We start from the raw sequence: 17959 nt of genomic DNA on the forward strand, positions 1-17959 counted from the left end.
AAAGTTATTGTTTACGATTTTAACATACCCTTTGTCACATTGTAAAACTGTTCACTTTCTTTTTTTATATGCATAAAATTCAAATGAATTACCACATCTGAAACAAACTAGTCAAATAAAGTATTTAGCCATCGATCATTCTGGTCTCACATTGCAAAAGAAACAACAAAATAAGCTTGCTATATAAAACATACATTGAATTAAAACAAAACAATGTATTTATTAAAGAAAATAATGGATTCCCTCTTTAACTTTATTAGTACACATCTGAAATTACACAACAGTGCAAAGGACTTAAATACCAAAAACAAAACAAAAAAAGTTTTCTTTACTCAATGTTATGAATATGACAAAAATGCCTATTATTGCCTATTATGTTAAACACACCCATAGCATCAAATGCAGTCTGACATGTGTAACTATTTGGTAAATTAATCTTATGTTTGTTTGTTTTTTTCCTCTGCTATGTATTGTGATGTAGTCAAATAAATGTGAAACAGATAATGAAATACATCTACAACAGTGTGTTTATAAACGTAGGATTTAAACACGTGTGACCATAAGTTTACTTTAAATAAAAAAAGACAATGCTATTTATCTAAGGTTTTAACTTTAATTGCAATTGCACGTACGATACGTAAGTGACCCTGGAGCTAAAATATATCTTTAATAAATGCAATGCATGCATAATGTGTCTTGGCTCTACTATTGTTTAGCAATGCATGACAATAGAAATTAATATCGCAGTACCTACAAAATAAATAAATAAATAAAAAGTTCAACAAAGCAACACAGAAACTTACATTGCGGAGATGTATGCTACCGGCGTATCCTAGACGGTGAGGTGCTGGCCAATGTTCTAATGTTGCTAGAGAGGACAGCTCAGTATGTTGCATATTACACATTGTGGTACTCTGAATGGCTATTTACTGAACCGCGTTTAATCTATAATTAGTGTGTAGAGTTGCGTAGAAGATAATACTGCATTGCAAAAGAAATGTAGCTTTTTTTAAAATAGCTAAAGGAATACCTTTTTTTTTTTTTTTTTTTTTTTTTTACAGGTTAAGACATGCCATGTGTGTGTGTGTGCGCGCGCGCCAAAGTGCTGCATAACTTTGTTTGCAAGTAATTCCTTAAGGTTTAGAGTACTTTGCTTACGTGTGGCGTGGTGCTTATTCATTCAAATGTTCAAGTTGTGACTTAAATGTTTTCATTTAGTCTCCATTGCTGTGTCTGATGATCCAGGTTAATTTCAGTGGCTAAAATTAAAATCCGATGCATTTTTAGACACACAGATTCAGTCAGTGCTGTGCCTGATGCGAAGTTGTACAGCATTCTAGCGATTTGTATTGAATCTCGCAGTCTCTGTTATGTCTGAGGTATTGTCGTTGCAACGTGCAGCCAGAGTGACACTGATGGATGCGCCAATGGTTAGACGGACAGATGTTTGGGCGGATCTAACGGCATGCAATGCTATAGCACCACACGAAGAGAGATTGGGCTAAAAACATCACGAATCAGTGAAAGTCAGTTCTTTCTCTACCTAGCACACGTCTGGCTGGCAGTGGCACAAGGATCAGATATTCAGTTCGTTTCGAAAAAGGCTCCTAACCAGCTTTGATAGTTTCCTCTGTGATCAGATGGCTATGCGCTACTAGTGTGAAAAGAGAAGAGACCAGCGAGATGTCAATGTCATGGGAATGAACGCATTTGGCAGCAGAAGCAGAATTTGACAACTCACCATTTTCTTGTTTGCAAGAAATTATTCGTCATTCCCCCTGCAAACAGCAGACCACCCCCTCCAGGGAATGAACGGTTGGGGGTTTTATTTTTATCCTAAGGCGAGCTGAAAAATACGAACACGTTATCCACCCTTTTCTTTTAAAAAGTATTTTTTCCTATAACTTGAAGAAAAAAAAAAGAAATTAAAAAAAAAAAAACCCTCAAAGCATCAATACGATGTAAAGACGCTGTATCTGCACATTATTTGGAGTTATCCCATATCTTGAAGGATGGGGGGATTTGGAGAATGTTGATCTTACCGTAAAAGTGAGAGAACGTCGTTTTTCCTTCTGAACTCAGAAAAAAAAAGCAAATTGTTTGCTACTGATTTTGTGGCTGACTTTGTTTTAAGCGAAAACGGCATCTGGGTGTGAGGAAGTCGTCTCTGATTTACTAGTGCTGTCTTTAAATATCTACTTTCAGCCACACAAAGAACGGAAAAAAGTGCTTGTATTAGCAGCCAAGAAAGTGTTTGGCAATAGCTTCTGATCCATGTTCATAAAGCAGTTGAAGCACAGTTAAGAATACCCCCCTCCTTCTGATGTACATTATTATAACAAGGGACACCTAATCAAACACGTATCTCATCGATTCATACCGCTCTCGAAAGGATTTTGTATATGCACTTGGGCAACATAACCCTGTGAGCCAGTCTGTCAAAGGCAGTTCAGTCAATTTCTACTAATATTCGGCTTGCATCTTGCGATATTGATAAAGATATTAGAGTCCAGTAGAAAGGGGAATGCAAATCACTTGGATTTTCCAGTTGGTGGCATCAGCAACGTATGACACAAAACATCAGACTGCCTTTTTTACATATTTACTTGGGGACAGATGCCCCCTGGACCTGGTTTAACATCTGAATAAGTAAGTATTCCTATTATGTTGTAAACATTTAATCAGCTCTGCTTTACACTTTATAAGTGGAACTTTAAAAGAACAAAAACTCATAGTTTTACAGACTACAGTGTAGCATAGACTATAAATAATTATTGAATTGGAAAATTCTACAGTTGTATAATCTTGTTACTGTTAATCGTAGTTCGTGAACTATATTTTAGACTATTTATTTATTTGCGATGATAAAACAAAGCTTTTATTGTATTATATGTTTATTTGCAAGTGATTTCATAAAAATCAAATCAAGCAAACAGCTGTACTTTTTATACTTGCCATTATTTCACGTTTTTTTTTTTAAATGTGCAAATAGAATTAAGACTAGTTTAACACGTAAAGTCAAGCACAGCTCGAATGAATCCATGGCGGTGTTAGCCTGAGGTAAGGAGATGCAGGCTGCACACATGACATGATACCAGTGCGAGGTGCAAGGAGTTAATGTGACAGTGCTAGATGTTTGCCCCTGTTTGCAGACTTTGAGTGACGCGATCATCTCGTTTTCCTTTAGCTTGCCTGTTGCAGCTTCCAACGCTGAGTGAGGATCGCACGCAGGCAGAAGCTATTTTTTTCCCCCACTGTAGTCGTCGGCACTGTGATATCCAAGTCGAGGGGAAAGCGAGCATTTTTTTTTCTTCAGATCTGGCTTTTTCGTCAGTGTCTGACTTTTTTTTTTTTGAAAACTGCCGATCTGTGTCAGCCTTCTGAAAGCGCCGCCGGGATCGTGTATGAAAAGCACTACAATCAAAGAGTGGAACAGCTTTTGGATCTCTGGGGCTAAAATAACTCGTCAAAAAACACTAGAAGCATGCCGCGGAGGAAACAGCAAGCGCCCAGGCGCGCAGCAGGTACGGGAACATATTTTTGCTCTTTCATATGTAATCAATATCAGTAAGAATTACACTGCATTGTCGTTATGTTATTTATGTTAGCATATATTCAGAAGCACTGTATGCACGTGATAAAAGTTTAAGTATCATCTAGCAGGGCGACAGTACTGTTACGTGAAGGTTGGGGTTTTCTTTGTTTTCCTTGTTCTTAATTAACTAAATATAATTGCAGTGAGAAACAATAAATACCAATAGTATTACTACGACTATTACTACCACTACTAATCATTTGCTTAAACTTAGGGCTATTAAAAACAAACAAACAAACAAACAAAATAAATGTTAATTTTAAGTTGAAGTGAACTTCAAGTTTGAATTTTCTTCCCAGCTAGTTCTCCACCTTGTCGCCTTTCCCCTGGGTGCGTGTTATTGACTTGGTGAGTTAGTGATCCCTAAAGAAATCGAGAAAAAAGGGACTCTGTTGTCAGCTGACTGTCATGAGCCCCTTTGATGTTCCCCGTAGCTGCTGTTTTACTTTGGGGCTTTGTGCAATTATGTTTTGTTCACAAAACGCCAACTTTTGTCGACTTACTGGGCTGATTTCTTTCTTTTTTTTTCTGGAAAGACCTACATATTATTTCACAGTAGACAATGTGGATTAGACGAGGGTTTTATGGACCATTGCTATCCTTGATTTGATGCCTGATTGATTGCCTGTCATCTGGCTTGCCTTTGATCTATTCATTCCCGATAAACATCAATAAATCACTCCCCATGGCAACGCCGGCCCCAATGACGTCACGTCTGCTCTGACAACTACCTATTAAAACAACTTTAATGGTATCCTTTTTGCTTTATTTTCCTTTTGAAGTTTTGGGCTTTTGCCGAACTAAAAAAAAAAAAAAGGATAGTCACATCCAAGACACTACAGTGTTGGCACAATAGTAGTTACCTTACTAGTTAGTATTTTGCCAGTACTGTACTGTTAGAATACTATACAATGTTCTTTATCGAACAAAATGATAGAAGCTTGGTTAAATGTGTATATTGACTTAGAGAATAGGCATTAGCGTATTACATACTACTAGGGAACCACCTTTCATAGCAACACTGTGGCCAGGTGTATTTGTGTTTTTTTTGTTTATTTTTTTAATGTGGAGAGTGCATCGAAGACTATTTGCTAGTCTACTGTACAGTAAATGATGTTGAACTTAAGACAAAATACTGAAGCAGGCTTAGTCTTTTTTTGAGTGAGGTTGGGTAGTTGCTGAGGAGTTGTAGGCCAGTTTTTTTTTTTTTTTTTTGTCTAGTGTTAAGATTAAATAAACAGGATATGAAAATGTGATTAATGACCTGTGGGCATTAAATACAAATAATATAGTAGTGACATGTTAAAGTAATAATAATAATAATAATAATAATAATAATAATAATAATAATAATAATAATTATTTTTTTATTAATTATTTAGCTTTTTTTATTAGTCTTTTTTGATCATCTCTTCTTCTTCTGCTTCTTCTTCTTCTTCTTCTTCTCCTTCTTCTTCTTAATTAAGTAAGTAATTAATTAATTTCTTAGTAGACACCCTTACCCAGGGCGATATAAATATTCATGATTTTGGTCCCGTATATTGATATATAATATTATACTAATATATATATATATATAATATATATATATATATATATATATATATATATATATATATAAGGACCACAATCCCTTAAGGCTGAACTGAATAGAACATGTGGGAAAATATTTAGCATATTACATACTGAGTTGTGTATTTAAGTGTACAAATGACATTCAAGTGTGTGCCGAATTGGTGAAATCTCAGGCACTAACAATGTCCTGTGAAAGATTTATTACCTGGGGGGGAAGAGCCAAATCGCTGTTCACTGCACACAGTTAAAAACATAAATAAAAGCCTTATCTAATGAATAGAACCTCGATTGTTAATTTATTTTATTTTAATAAAACCGCACTCATAACAAAAACCTAACTGTAAGACTAATAGGAGATGGAAGAATGGTTTGCTCCGTCAAAATGACCCGTCAAAATGACTTTCATATTTGATTTAATTGTCTCTCTCCTGACAGGCACATTCATCAATAGCTTAATGGTCAATCAGAAGTTGGCAGAGTGAGAGAGTGAGTGCTTTCATTCTTTCCCATACTCTCAGGCTTTACTTTATCAAAATGCTTTTGCCTAATGGATATGGGGGGTGAAGAATGACTGAAGGGCTACTTATTTAAGAGGAGTGAAAAAATAAAGCATTTGTGCTGTTGATGGGCGGATGAAGACAAGTAAGTGAGCTTTGAGGTTTTTTTTTTTATGTTAAGGCACAGCAACTTCCTGTAATTTTTTCCCCTTCTGCTGGCCCTCACAGCTGCAAGTTATAAGGTTCACGACTGCTTTGTGCCATACAAAGAGTGATGACAAATTGATTGCTTTGTAGTGATGGAAAGAGCAAGAAAAATGTCAGACGATGGGCCTTGATTAGGAACTTTGGGAAATGCGGTCCCCAGCAACCTTGAGAATTTGTGAGAATTGAGTTCTTTTTTTTCCTCCCCCAAACTGAAAGGTCCGCTCAGCCGTATAAAAAGAAAAGTTGTTTTGCCAGCTTCATTAGTGTTCACCTAATTAGCTGTAAACCTGATGGATTCCTGACAGCTTTCGTGATTGGAGATGACAAGCTCCGCGCACTGTCATCCTGCAGAATTAGGTTTGCAGCTAGTTTGATGTAATCAAGTTGATATTACACAGTCCTGCTTGCCTTTAGTTGTGCATTAACTTAATTTTCTGCTGCAGGTGACAAATGGGCTTTGGTACCTGGATAATCATGTCATAGGAATTAGGGTGCTTTTAATGGTCTGGAGTAGAATAACAATAAAGAACTCTCAGCAGTGCAGAATCTTGTAGGCACAGCAGGCAGCTACACACATTCTTTCTGTGTAGTTGAGCTGTGAATGCACACTCCATTCAAGAGTCAACAACATAGAAAAACAAATGCTTGGTTTGTTGACTTTAAGGCATAAAAGAGCAAAGCTATAGACCAGGGGTGGCCAATTCTGGTCCTGCAGAGCCATAATCCTGCAGGTTTTCTGGGTCTTTAAATCATCAATGGCCAAAGACTTCGGAAACATATTAGTGTTGACCAATTAACTAAAGAATTGTTGCAATTAGGAAAATAATTGGTTCAATTAAGTAATTGAGAACTCGGGGTAGAATGAAAACCAGAAGACCTTGCGGCTCTCCAAGACCAGGTTTGGCCACCCCTGATGATGTAGACTGTTTTTGACGAAACATATCAGGACAACAGTTTATTTTTTTCTTTATTGTCAAAAGAATCTAATACTGTAAGTACAGCTGTATTCCAACACCTTTAAACAGTAAAGGAAGCCTAAACACGCTGCATGTATGGAATTCATGATACTGTAAATGCTAATATTGATAGTCAGTATGCTCGATAAAGACTGTGTGCACTTGAAATTGAGCTTATCGTCCTTTTCTTTTAAAGTTTAATCTGTGGAGATCAAATAGTGTTCCCATTTCTAAATAGATAATAATAAATAATAATAATAATAATAATAATAATAATAATAATAATAATAATAATAAAAAAACAGATTAAAAAAAAAAAAAAAAAAAAAGCATATTTTCCCCAAAGAGTGTTTTGCATCTCAACTGATTACACCCAAAATACCACTTTTATTTGCAAAAGTCTTTTTGCCCTTCCTGCTTGAATGGCTACAATTTTGAACAACTGAGTAAAAGGACACTGGCAGCTCCGAGCTGTAACCAATCTTCCTTGAGCAGATCTACCTACAGAGGTACTTGCGTGAAGCCCTTGCAGGATTACTTGCCTACAAACCTGCCACACATTGTTCTCTTGGACTGAGATTCTCCCTAGCAGCCAGCTGACAGGATGATTAGTTATGGCTGTCCTCTGCTTTTTTTGCACAACAATAAAGAGGGTTAAGAGGAAGAAAAAAAAAGAGCAGAACAGAGAGAGAGCAGGGAAAGTTTCTTGAGAATCTCCAGTTGATAAACAGAATGTTCCAGAATCTGCTGTGATTTCTCCCATTAGCTTGGCAGCTGTCAATTAGGGTCCTGCTGCTCTCCGGGGCTACAGTTTATTGCATGCGGTTGATGCTGTCATTTTGTTTTCAGTTATGCCTTGAGCACTATCATGAGCAGGAGTGAAAGAGTCAATAACTGATGCATCAGCAGTTATTTCTTAAATTGGCTCACAAGTCTGTATCCTCCCTCTTTTTTCTCCCTTTTTCTTTCCTAAAGATTGTTTTGTAAAGTGATTACAATGAATTGTGACTGCCGAAGTGTTATGAGGAATTCAGCGAAGCCAGGGTGAGATTCAGGCTTCAATATCTACTGGACTTTTCATTCAAGAGTTAGCTTAAAGGTTAAATTTGCGAATTCTCGAAGTAACAGTGTTGAGAAATGTTATTTTGTAAATCAATGCTAGATATAAAGTGGTACTACATAAACACAAAAAACAGATACATATCAGTAAGTACATAAATGCAGAATATGTACTAAGGTAAATAGAAGTGGATCAGTATATTGGGTTTGTATCTTAATCTGAGCATTTAGATAATTCAGTGCATTCTTTTCTTTGATACAGAGTGGAGATCAGATTTAAAAAAAAAAAAAATCTGCTGGTCTGCTATTTTCACTATTAGGGCCCAAACTTTGCACTTGCTTCATGTTGATCCAAAAAAGTTAAAAGTTGCCCAAATACCAATATTTTAGATAAAGCGTTAGGGTTTATCAGAATACTCGGAAATTCCAAGGGTTCAATAATTAGCAGTCCGTTGGAGTCAAGTTCATACATTGTCTGGCAGAGCTGTCCAACCCATGCACTGCTACATTGTTTACTGTTCAAAGTAGATGAGAAGCTCTTTTTAAATAGCAAACTTCCCCTTTTTATCTGTGTTTATATTGTCAGGGCAGATGTTATCAGTTAGGAATATCTGGTTCACCAATGAAAAGGTCATCAGAGTTGACTTAATTAGTTTTTTATGGAGTGGGGTTATTTGAGGTTTACTGATAATACCCCTCACCCCCTTTCAAGGAATGGCCCTGTTCTTCCAGTCAAAAGCCTCATTCACAAATTATCGCCCAATTAGAGTCTAGGATTCCACATTCCTCCGACAACATTCAAATTTAAAATCAAGTTTCAACTGTTCCACAAGGAAGATAGCATTTACAAAACAAATTGGTAAGCTTTCTAAAAGCTTGCATACCGTAACGTGTAACAGTTATTTTTTAGGGGTATTTATTAGGGGCGATAATCAATGACGCTCAATTATTTTCCCTAAGCAAAACTTACTTCAAATCATCTTTACCCCAGGTAGGTCTAAAAAAACAAGGAGTATATTCTGAGGGTGATGAAGATGACTGCAGTTCCTTGTATTTTTGTTGGACACATCAGCTCCTTCTTTATCTGGGCCAAACATAATCGCACAGAATCTTCATCAAATTAATTTAAATTAAGTAGATACAAATCCTCAGAGACATGACTTTTACTCTACCTCTCTTCTTTTAAAGAATTAGCTAAGGGAATAGTGATGTTACTTATATAAAAGTCAGTTGCACAAAATAATGTACATGGTTCTTGTATAATATTGCCTGCAGAATCCTTGTTATGTTGTTGAGTGGTTGTTGGGGGCATGGAGGTGTGTGCTTGTGTGTGTATAAGGAGAGGGTGGCTGTGTTCGGAGTATTTCTTGGGTTGGGCTCTGTGCCTGTGTGTCTCTTCCTGTAAGGTCAGCCTTGTTGCTGCTGCCCCCCGAGGCTTGGCAAGGCTGTGCGAGACTGGCAGCCATCAGTCACCCATCTGTGACAGGGAGTCTGTTTTTGATGGCAGTAATGATGAAAGGTCTGGGAACAGAATAGGCCCCTGTAATCAGGGCCAGTGCTGACATCCTTCTCAACTTTGACAGCCTCTTCCTTTTCTCTCTTCACCGCCAAGACTGTCTCTACTGAATTTTTTTTTTTTTGCATTTCATGTACTTGATCAGTCTCAGATGCTGGGAATTGTTTAATTTTTTTCCCCTTTTTGTTTCAAAATTGGAGGGAAAAGAGGGGAAGCTGGGAGGAGTATATTTGGGGTGTTGCTACTGTTGTTTTTTTTTTCTTCGTGGGCCATGCAGGTGTGAGAGGAAGTCTGTATTTGTACTGCAGGCCTGTTGCTAATTAATGTTCCTCCGTAAGATTCTGTCGGAGTTGAGTAATGTTTTTGATCTTTATGCCTGATAACTGCATACCTAATGAGATTTCAAAGCTTCTTGAGATGTGAGTGCAGCTCCCTGCAATTATTGACAGATGCCTTTTCTTTGCCATTGGGTTCAGCTTCATAAATCCTCAAGCTGTAATGAGGTTCAGAAGTGCCACCCTGCCAGTGAGCTAATGAAAATGGGGGGGGTGGCGGTGGGGGGGGGGGGGGGTCACGCTTGTCTGACACATTTTTTCTTTAAATGTACTCTGCAGATGTCAAGCTATGGGTCGTGCTTCTCTAAAACATGTACATTTCGGTGTGTATGTGAAGTTCAGGCTTTTATTACATTGAAATAGTACCCTGATTGTAATTGCAGTAGACTTTGATAGATTTCATCTTTGTTGTGGCTCCCGTACTGTTCGGCAGGCTACATTTTTTTTATCTGAAGGGCAGAGAAAGAGAGAGGGAAGGAAAAAAACAGCTCCTGGGTCGCACGTCAAGCCTGCCCTGACTGTGCACTCGAAACATCGTAGATTTCATTCCTGAAATCCTGAAACCAAATCCTGGTGGAGAATAGCTGCACCACGCCAAACAGTCGATTTCCTTTTCAGCAGAGTCATACATCATTGACCCACCCTTCCCTCCTGACAGAATGACATGTGTCATTTATCAAATGGGCCCTGCCAGACACCAGAGGGAAGGCGGGAAGGAGGGGAGCAGAGAAATTTGTACGAGGGCTGTAGTGAGGAGTCTGTGAAACGCTGTCGCTGATTGGGGGATTGTTAAAGTGATGGGGGGTTTAGGAGGGGGCATGAATGGGTCATGAACTGAAAACATTCCCCAACCAAAGGTGCGATTACGGAGTGGGGGGTGGGGGGAGTGGTATGCTGACAGGTATCATTCAGAATCACAGCAGCTTGCTGGGGGTTGTGTAAATGAATCTGGGTCCTCTTGGTCTCACATGATTCAAACGTGCATTATTGAAGATGGATGTTTCTTAAAAAAAGATTGATGATGGATATCAGGCTTACGGTGCCATTTATCATTTTGAATATTATTTAGACTTGCCATGTAAAGCTGTAACTTGAGAGTTGGAGGAGCTGGGACGGAATGGAAGGCCTAGATGTGCACTGTTTGATGGATGGCTTTGCATTCTAGTTGTTTGTTACCAGATACCAGCCGGTCATTATGTGGCTTCACTGCCATTTTTCGCAAAAGAAAAAGGGGAGTGGGGGTGTGTGTGTGTGTGTGTGTGTGTGTGTGTGTGTGTGTGTTAGAAATCTCTTCTAATCAAAAGAACCTCAACATTATGTGGATTGTTTAAAAGCGATAGAGTGTATGATTGTGTCTATGGATTTTGAGATTTTTTCTCCCATAGTGACTTCCACATTTACCCTTTTAGCTGTCTGAGGAATTCACAGTGTAAAAAAACATAATTATTTAAACAAACTGTGTTTTTACAGTTCTTAGAACTAAGCTTGCTCTTGCTTTTTCAATAAATCTGAAACACCTCTCACATTTTAAAAGAGAAAGAGTTAATTGTTTTGAGAGCAATTGTTATATTTTGTAAACTTTGTGGGTGATGTTTAGTAGTATTTGAGTCCAGAGAAAAACACACACATTAACCTGCTTCAAAATGTAATTCTTCCATTCGTCTCATGAGTAATATTTCCAAGGAGAAAGCAAAAAACTTTGACTGGCTTTCATCTTGACCATTTTTGTCCTCTAATAGCGCACAGTATCATCATACTAACATTTTTGCTAAGTGCATTTGTACTATTATAATGCTATGCATTGCTTATTCAGAAATTTGAACTGGTGTGTGAATAGCATTCCCGTGCAGGTGCGTGAAATGCATTACTGCGGCAGTACTGGCATTTGGTATTTGTTGTGGAGCCTGGCCTTGGATCCTGGTGCATGTAGTAGTCAGCAGAAACATTATCCTGCTTGTTAAAATGTGATATGGATCTGAAAGGTAATTTATGAATGATCATTTATTGCTTTGAATAGGCCTACATACTCAAATAGCCAGACGCATTATTTTCTGGTAAAGCGTACGTCAGAAATATCTTGCAGATAACTTAAATACAGCTATTACTCAAATTTACACACCTTATTAGTATATCATGTATCTCACTTTTCAGAACCTTATTTTTTTCTTGTTCTTGTCAATTCCCATTTCTACTACAAAGTTGTTGTTTTTTTTCTCCCCGGCAACACACCTCGGGTCAAATAAAGAGCTATAAGATATTCAAAGAGACATTCATTTAATGAAATTAGAAGGTGTACAGGGATTTTAATGTATTTTGCATAGTTCCCCGTCCAAGACTGAAGAACTAGGAGTGGAAGTAACGTGTCTTCACAGCTAGGGGGCTCTTCTAGGAGTTATTTAACTGAAGCTCAGATCACGTTGTTGGAAATACTTAAACCATTGCTCAATCATTACTGATTAAAAAAAAAAAAGTCCATCTCAAAAGCTAGTTTTGCAAGGTGCATCTTGTCACTGTGAAGCGTAGTAACAGCACGGCAGTCTTTTATTTGCATTATGAAAATCTTTGTTCTCATCCAACCCCCCACCAAAATAACATCCTTTCCAGGTAATTTGAGGAATGAAGCTTTGAGTAGAGCAACGGAAAGAAAAAAAGCGTGTTTTGTTTTTGTGCGGTTTTATTCTTCTCCCGTTTTTTTTCAGTTTTATAGCAGGAGACATGATTTATTGTAGCCATCCATCTTTGGGCCTCATCCATCACCTCCTGGTTGCTAGGCAATCATGGCAGCAGCTGTTTGCTTTGAATCAGACAGAAAAGTTGTCAATCATCAAAGGCAGGTGAATAGCATTAGAAACATGCTATTGTCAGATGGAATAATTAATCAAAGAGAGAAAAGATAATTAAAAAGATATGACCCTTGCAAGTACTTGCTCTGGGTTGCCTTAAAAAAAAAAAAACAGCCTGGTCTTTTCTCAACACTTAAGCAGCTGAGGGCAGATAAAAACAGCTCTGTGTGGTGGTGCAGAGTTTTTAATGAATTAAAAAAGAAATAAAGGTTCATGAGTAAAGCCAGAAGAAGAAAAAAGTCTGTAAGCAGAAGTTATATTTATTGTTTGTGCTTGACAGAGGGCTTCACAACTGTGCTTTTAAAATGTGTTTGTAGGTGCAGGTATTATACTTTTTGTTATAGTACTTTTTCACCATTGTGCAGGTTTGTAGCCTTACTTTCTCTCACTTCCTTCTGCTGTGTACGTATTGTTGTCTTTACAGTTTTGTAGCAATGCTCAAAAACAACACTTATTATACCACAGGCTGTGTTGACCCCCAATAATATACAGGTAAAAAACTAAACCAGTGAGGCTAAACAGAGCCTCAAAAATCGAACCCAGGACTGTTTCAGGCAGGTTGGAAATTCCATTGCTGCACCTTTCACATATTGATGAGAAGATTTGCGCTCTCATTATTTCTAATTAAGGTATGTAGCCACTGAAATCAATATTCAACATGCCACTTGAGTATATCAGAGGGCCTTGGTTCACAATAACAGCTAATCCTGAGGCACAAAAAGTGCTGGTGTTGCAAAAACACAACGCAGTTCTTTAAAAAGTAATGTCACAAATAATAGAAAGAGTGAAAGCGACAGAGCTACAAGAATTCAAAACTACTACAGGGATTTTATACATTCATAAAGAAAATAACTGATGTTTTAGGAATCACTAGACGAGTGATGTCAGAGGGCAGCAGTTCTTTGGTTATAGACTGATATGACTGTTGGCTGGTTTGTGGTCTGTTTTTGATCACGTGACACTATTAGCCACTAGGGTTTAATAAATATTTATATATAGTCAACAGGAATTGTTTAATTTCATTCAGCTGACTGGGATAAAAAAATGTTTGGGGAGCAAGTGGAACATACATTGTTTATGTTGATCAGCAATGATTCAGTAATTGCGCAAACCTGTTTCCCATATCAGTTGTCATTAACCTCAATAGGGTTTTATTTAATGAAACCCTACTGTTTACTGCAGTAACATTCTGTTGTTTCAGTATCAGTCACTTGGAGTTTCAAAATGATCATCAGATTATGGAAACAGCCTCTCAAGTAATTGTCATGATATTAGTTGCCAGCTCTCAACAAAGCTGTCCTTGCTTTTGGCATTGCCCCAGTCTTAGGGTGTTAAGTATGTTAGACAATGTAATTGTACCATACAGTCTGCTCAAGCTATACACAGGTAGTAAGCATGCGTTTGTGAACAAACTAACGTGTGATTTTGAAGAAAAACTAAAATGACAGATTGGAGCACCTGTATGCTAACGCTGGGTTAGGGTAGTATGATGTTTGCAGAGTGATTACACCCCGAATCTGAAAATCATTGTCAAGTTAGTGCAGTCATTATCAGCAGGCAAGCTGTGTTATGTTAAGTGAATTATATAAAAACAAATAAATAAATAAATACGCTACTTACCTAAAATAAAAACCACTACTGATTTCATTGTGAAATGAATTCTATCAACTTTTTTTTTGAAGAGTTATTTTCTAAATAAAAAACAAAACCGTGATGTTAAAATCTTCAATTAAATATGAAGAGATTCATATAAAAGCCCAGTGTCGTTTCATGCTAGTTCTGTAGCATTAGAAGTTTTACTTTTACTGCAAGGGTGACTGCTTTTGAATATGGCCATATGTGCATTAAAGCACTCAAGATTGTCTATTAGTTAATCAGTCTCAACTAAGCAAGAAGTATCACAAATTGCCTTTCACATGCAGGACATTGAGCTACCGCAGCTGCAGAATGCAGTCAAAACATTTTTTTTTTTTTTGTTCTATAAAATACTGTTGTGTGAATGAGTAGAGCATCTTGCAGCCTTCTGCTTTAGCTTACTCAAAACGGTTTAGCCTAAAGCAATGCCCTGAGCAAAAAACTGTTCCCTAAAGCTTTCAGTACTAACCCACATTCTGTGCTACAGATACTTAGAACTTGATATATTAAATATTAGCTGTCATGTTTAAGCTATGGAAAATTTCAAACGCGGTGACTGTACAATGCCATTTCCAAACAAATGTTGCTAGGAACCTCATGACAAGGCCTTTCTTCAAATGTTCCTAAGTGTGCACTGCAGGGTTTGGGGGTGGTATATATTTGTATCACTCATGGGAACATGAATTTTATGTATGGGGGAGGGGGGGCAATACTGATTTTTAAAGATAAAATATGAAAATAAATTTGTTCAAAAGGTAGTGCTAATGAGCTAAAATACTACATACATAACAAACAAAACCTTTGCTTATTAATCTTCATGTGGGTAATGGTTTTAATAGCAGGGCTAGTATTTCAACAGTTTTATTATAAATATAGAGATCATTTTTTGTCTGTAAAAAAGACTGGCTTCAGCCTGTCCCACAACCTTTTCAGCTTTAAAATATTATGGCTGTACCAGCCTCCTTTGAAACTGGCTTGTCATAATGTGTCTCTGTAAGATGTGTTCATGAAGTTGTATTGGGAATTCACAAGCAGTTCACTGTAGGACACTAAAATCTGTTTAAACTTTTTCATGAATTTGCTCTTCAACCTTGTTTATACAGTTAGGTTACAGGAATTTACAAAAATGGCATGAAGCTTGTGGGAGTGCCGTATATCACAGTAATCAAGTACAGGATACATCATGAAAATCCAGTCGCAACTGTCCAGTTTGCAGTGCTTACATTATCTAGCTGCAGTTATCGACAGTGTCACAGGCAACTGGCCCTGCAAACTTTGCATTGGTTCTGTGCATTAAACAGGCCTGTATCAGGCAAGGACAGTTTTAGAATAAACAGTTTTGTCAGGAACTTCTATATTTGAAAAGGACAGTGTCTTCTTTCAAGAGATGAATGGGAAATCCACTCTTTGTGTGTGTGTGTGTGTTTTTTTTATAAGTCCTGCTCACTCTCTTGTTACTCAGCATTTCCCGTAAGTCCTTGTACAAATATATATATTTGCCTTTTCTTTTTTATAATTTAAATGTACAGGTTAGCATTAGAGAAAACAGCAACTTTTCTGTTCCAAATGGAATGTCTTTTTGCTCCCTTGATAAGCATGCATCAGCTTTGGTAATCTTTTGTTATCATTTTATCATGACAGTTAAACCCGCAGTATGAATTAATACATGTGATACTGCCTGTCTGCTTTTCACAGTGGTACAATGCAGATAACTTTCTGTTTTTGCACAGATATGGTAAAGTGCATTATCTTTTGAACTTGCATGCAGAGTGGTGTTTTCATTTTGTGTTTATGCAAGCAGAAAATTCCAAACATTGACTCTGGTACAGTGATTTGAAAAGGGGGGGATACCTGTGCACTTACAGTAATGCCTTGTATTAATGCTGCACCTGTTGAAAACTTTAGTAGAAAACTATGTTAGAATTTTTTCCCTGTTGCATTGATTGCAGGTATTAATTTGACTATTAAAGGTGACATGCTGGTTCCTGTAATATTTCATTCCTTGTGTTTAGTGATTGTGTAACTTTAAAATGTCCAGCCCTAAAACAAATGCAGGATTTGGTTTAGTTTATGCTTCAGTTTTGATTTTAAAATGAGCAATTGTTGGTGAATATTAAAACAAGACACTTTGGAAAAATAGATTTTCAGAGATGACTGTCACCAAAGTCTTTAGGGGGCATTTCTTTCTGTGGTGGTGCTGGCGGCGGGGTAAGTGGAGAAGCTGAATAAGGCGGATTTCCTACTGCCTTCGGCAGGAAAACATGTAGCGCTATACCCAGTTAATAACCCAAGTAACATTGGGAGTTATTACTTCTCATCGCTGCTGCATTGCAGTTATAAATAGACAGTTCATAGACAGACTGAGGAAACTGTGTTGCACTCTGTCTGTTAAAGGGTTAATCCCAGGACCTAGAGAATAAAAAGACAAATGTTGCAATTACATGCCTTCCTGTTTAATCAGGGAAACACATGATCTGCATTAGAGCAGACATTTTTCATTTACAGAACACCTTGGCCTTTTTAAATAAGGGCTTTAAAAAGAACGAAAGAAAGTAACACTATCCAGTTTCCACACCTGTGTCCCTTATATAAAAAAAAAAGAAATAAAAGAAATACAAAATGTAGATATGCTCATGCCCACGAGGATTGGATCACGCTTAATTAATTGTATGAGAAGCCAAATATTGGATCAGCAATACACAACGCTACCAGGAAGACTGAACCGGAAGCACAGATGTGGTCTAAAAAAACTAGGCAGTTTTAATACTGGAAACGAAAAGCTGTTTTAAATGCTGTTGAACTTAAAGATCCACTAGGTGTTTGGCTTTATGGATCATAAGTCTTTCTAGAAGACGCATAATATTATATTGCATAAATAATGATCACATACAATTATATGTGCACCAAGGATAGATTTTTTTCTAAACCAGCACAATAACTTAATTCTCACAAAAGTCTTTTATCACATTTTATTTTGTTGTTTGTTAATGTGCATTGTGAACAGTGCTTGTTTGCTAGGTGTTTTGAATGAATGCTGAAGTGAAATCCGGTACTAACGAGTGCCTTTTTCTTGGGACCTCCTACTAAAAAGTCAGTGGTCTTAGTGCTTGTCTTTCTGGTAAATGAAGTTCAATAGTAACATATGTTGAGTACCTCCATAATTGTGCAAGGGTAATTTATGTACATTTTGATGTTAAAAACACAGGCCTGTCTGACTCAAGAGCCAGAACTGCTGTCTGAATTGCTTGGAAGAGTATAGCCAATATTGTCTTACAGATTTGTCAAATATATATTTAAACTAGATCCATAACACTTTTTAAAAATTATTTTCCATGACTAATAATTTATTTGTTGATGCTTAGCTTTTAAAAATTTTAAATGGACAACAAGTGTATCATCTTGGCTGTGCCAGAAGTTTTTATCTGGCTATGTATCTGTATTTATTTATTTATTGTGTTTCTTTGTGTATATTAGGGAAGATGAGTCTGTTGATTTTAACATTGTAAGTGTAACAGTTCAATTTTGACAGGAAGCTATTAATACCTGTATTAAAAAAAAGCATATCTCCGCCTGCCTTTATCTGAGATAATACTTCAGCCTGCAGTGTTTTTTAAACTAGGTGTACTGTAATTGCCGGTAAAGCAATACCTTGAACGTCAGAAACTGTTCCTCTGAGAAATCTTTTTTTTTTTTTTTTTTGTATCACGGATGAAACTGAGATCACTAAAGTGTCTCATTCCT

General features: G+C 37.1%; 1 protein-coding gene across 1 annotated transcript in view; it reads left to right on the top strand.

Moving 5' to 3' along the window:
* Positions 1-2572: 2572 nt before the first annotated feature.
* Positions 2573-17959, top strand: part of LOC121296534 (teashirt homolog 3-like) — a 33110-nt gene continuing 17723 nt past the window's right edge. The window contains exons 1-2 of the mRNA XM_041222209.1: positions 2573-2649; positions 3188-3524. Of these exons, the coding sequence (XP_041078143.1) occupies positions 3485-3524 (40 nt within the window). The 5' untranslated portion in view covers positions 2573-2649; positions 3188-3484. The remainder of the gene's footprint in view (positions 2650-3187; positions 3525-17959) is intronic.

The sequence above is a fragment of the Polyodon spathula genome, chromosome 21 (assembly GCF_017654505.1).
Source record: "Polyodon spathula isolate WHYD16114869_AA chromosome 21, ASM1765450v1, whole genome shotgun sequence".
Classification (NCBI taxonomy): domain Eukaryota; kingdom Metazoa; phylum Chordata; class Actinopteri; order Acipenseriformes; family Polyodontidae; genus Polyodon; species Polyodon spathula.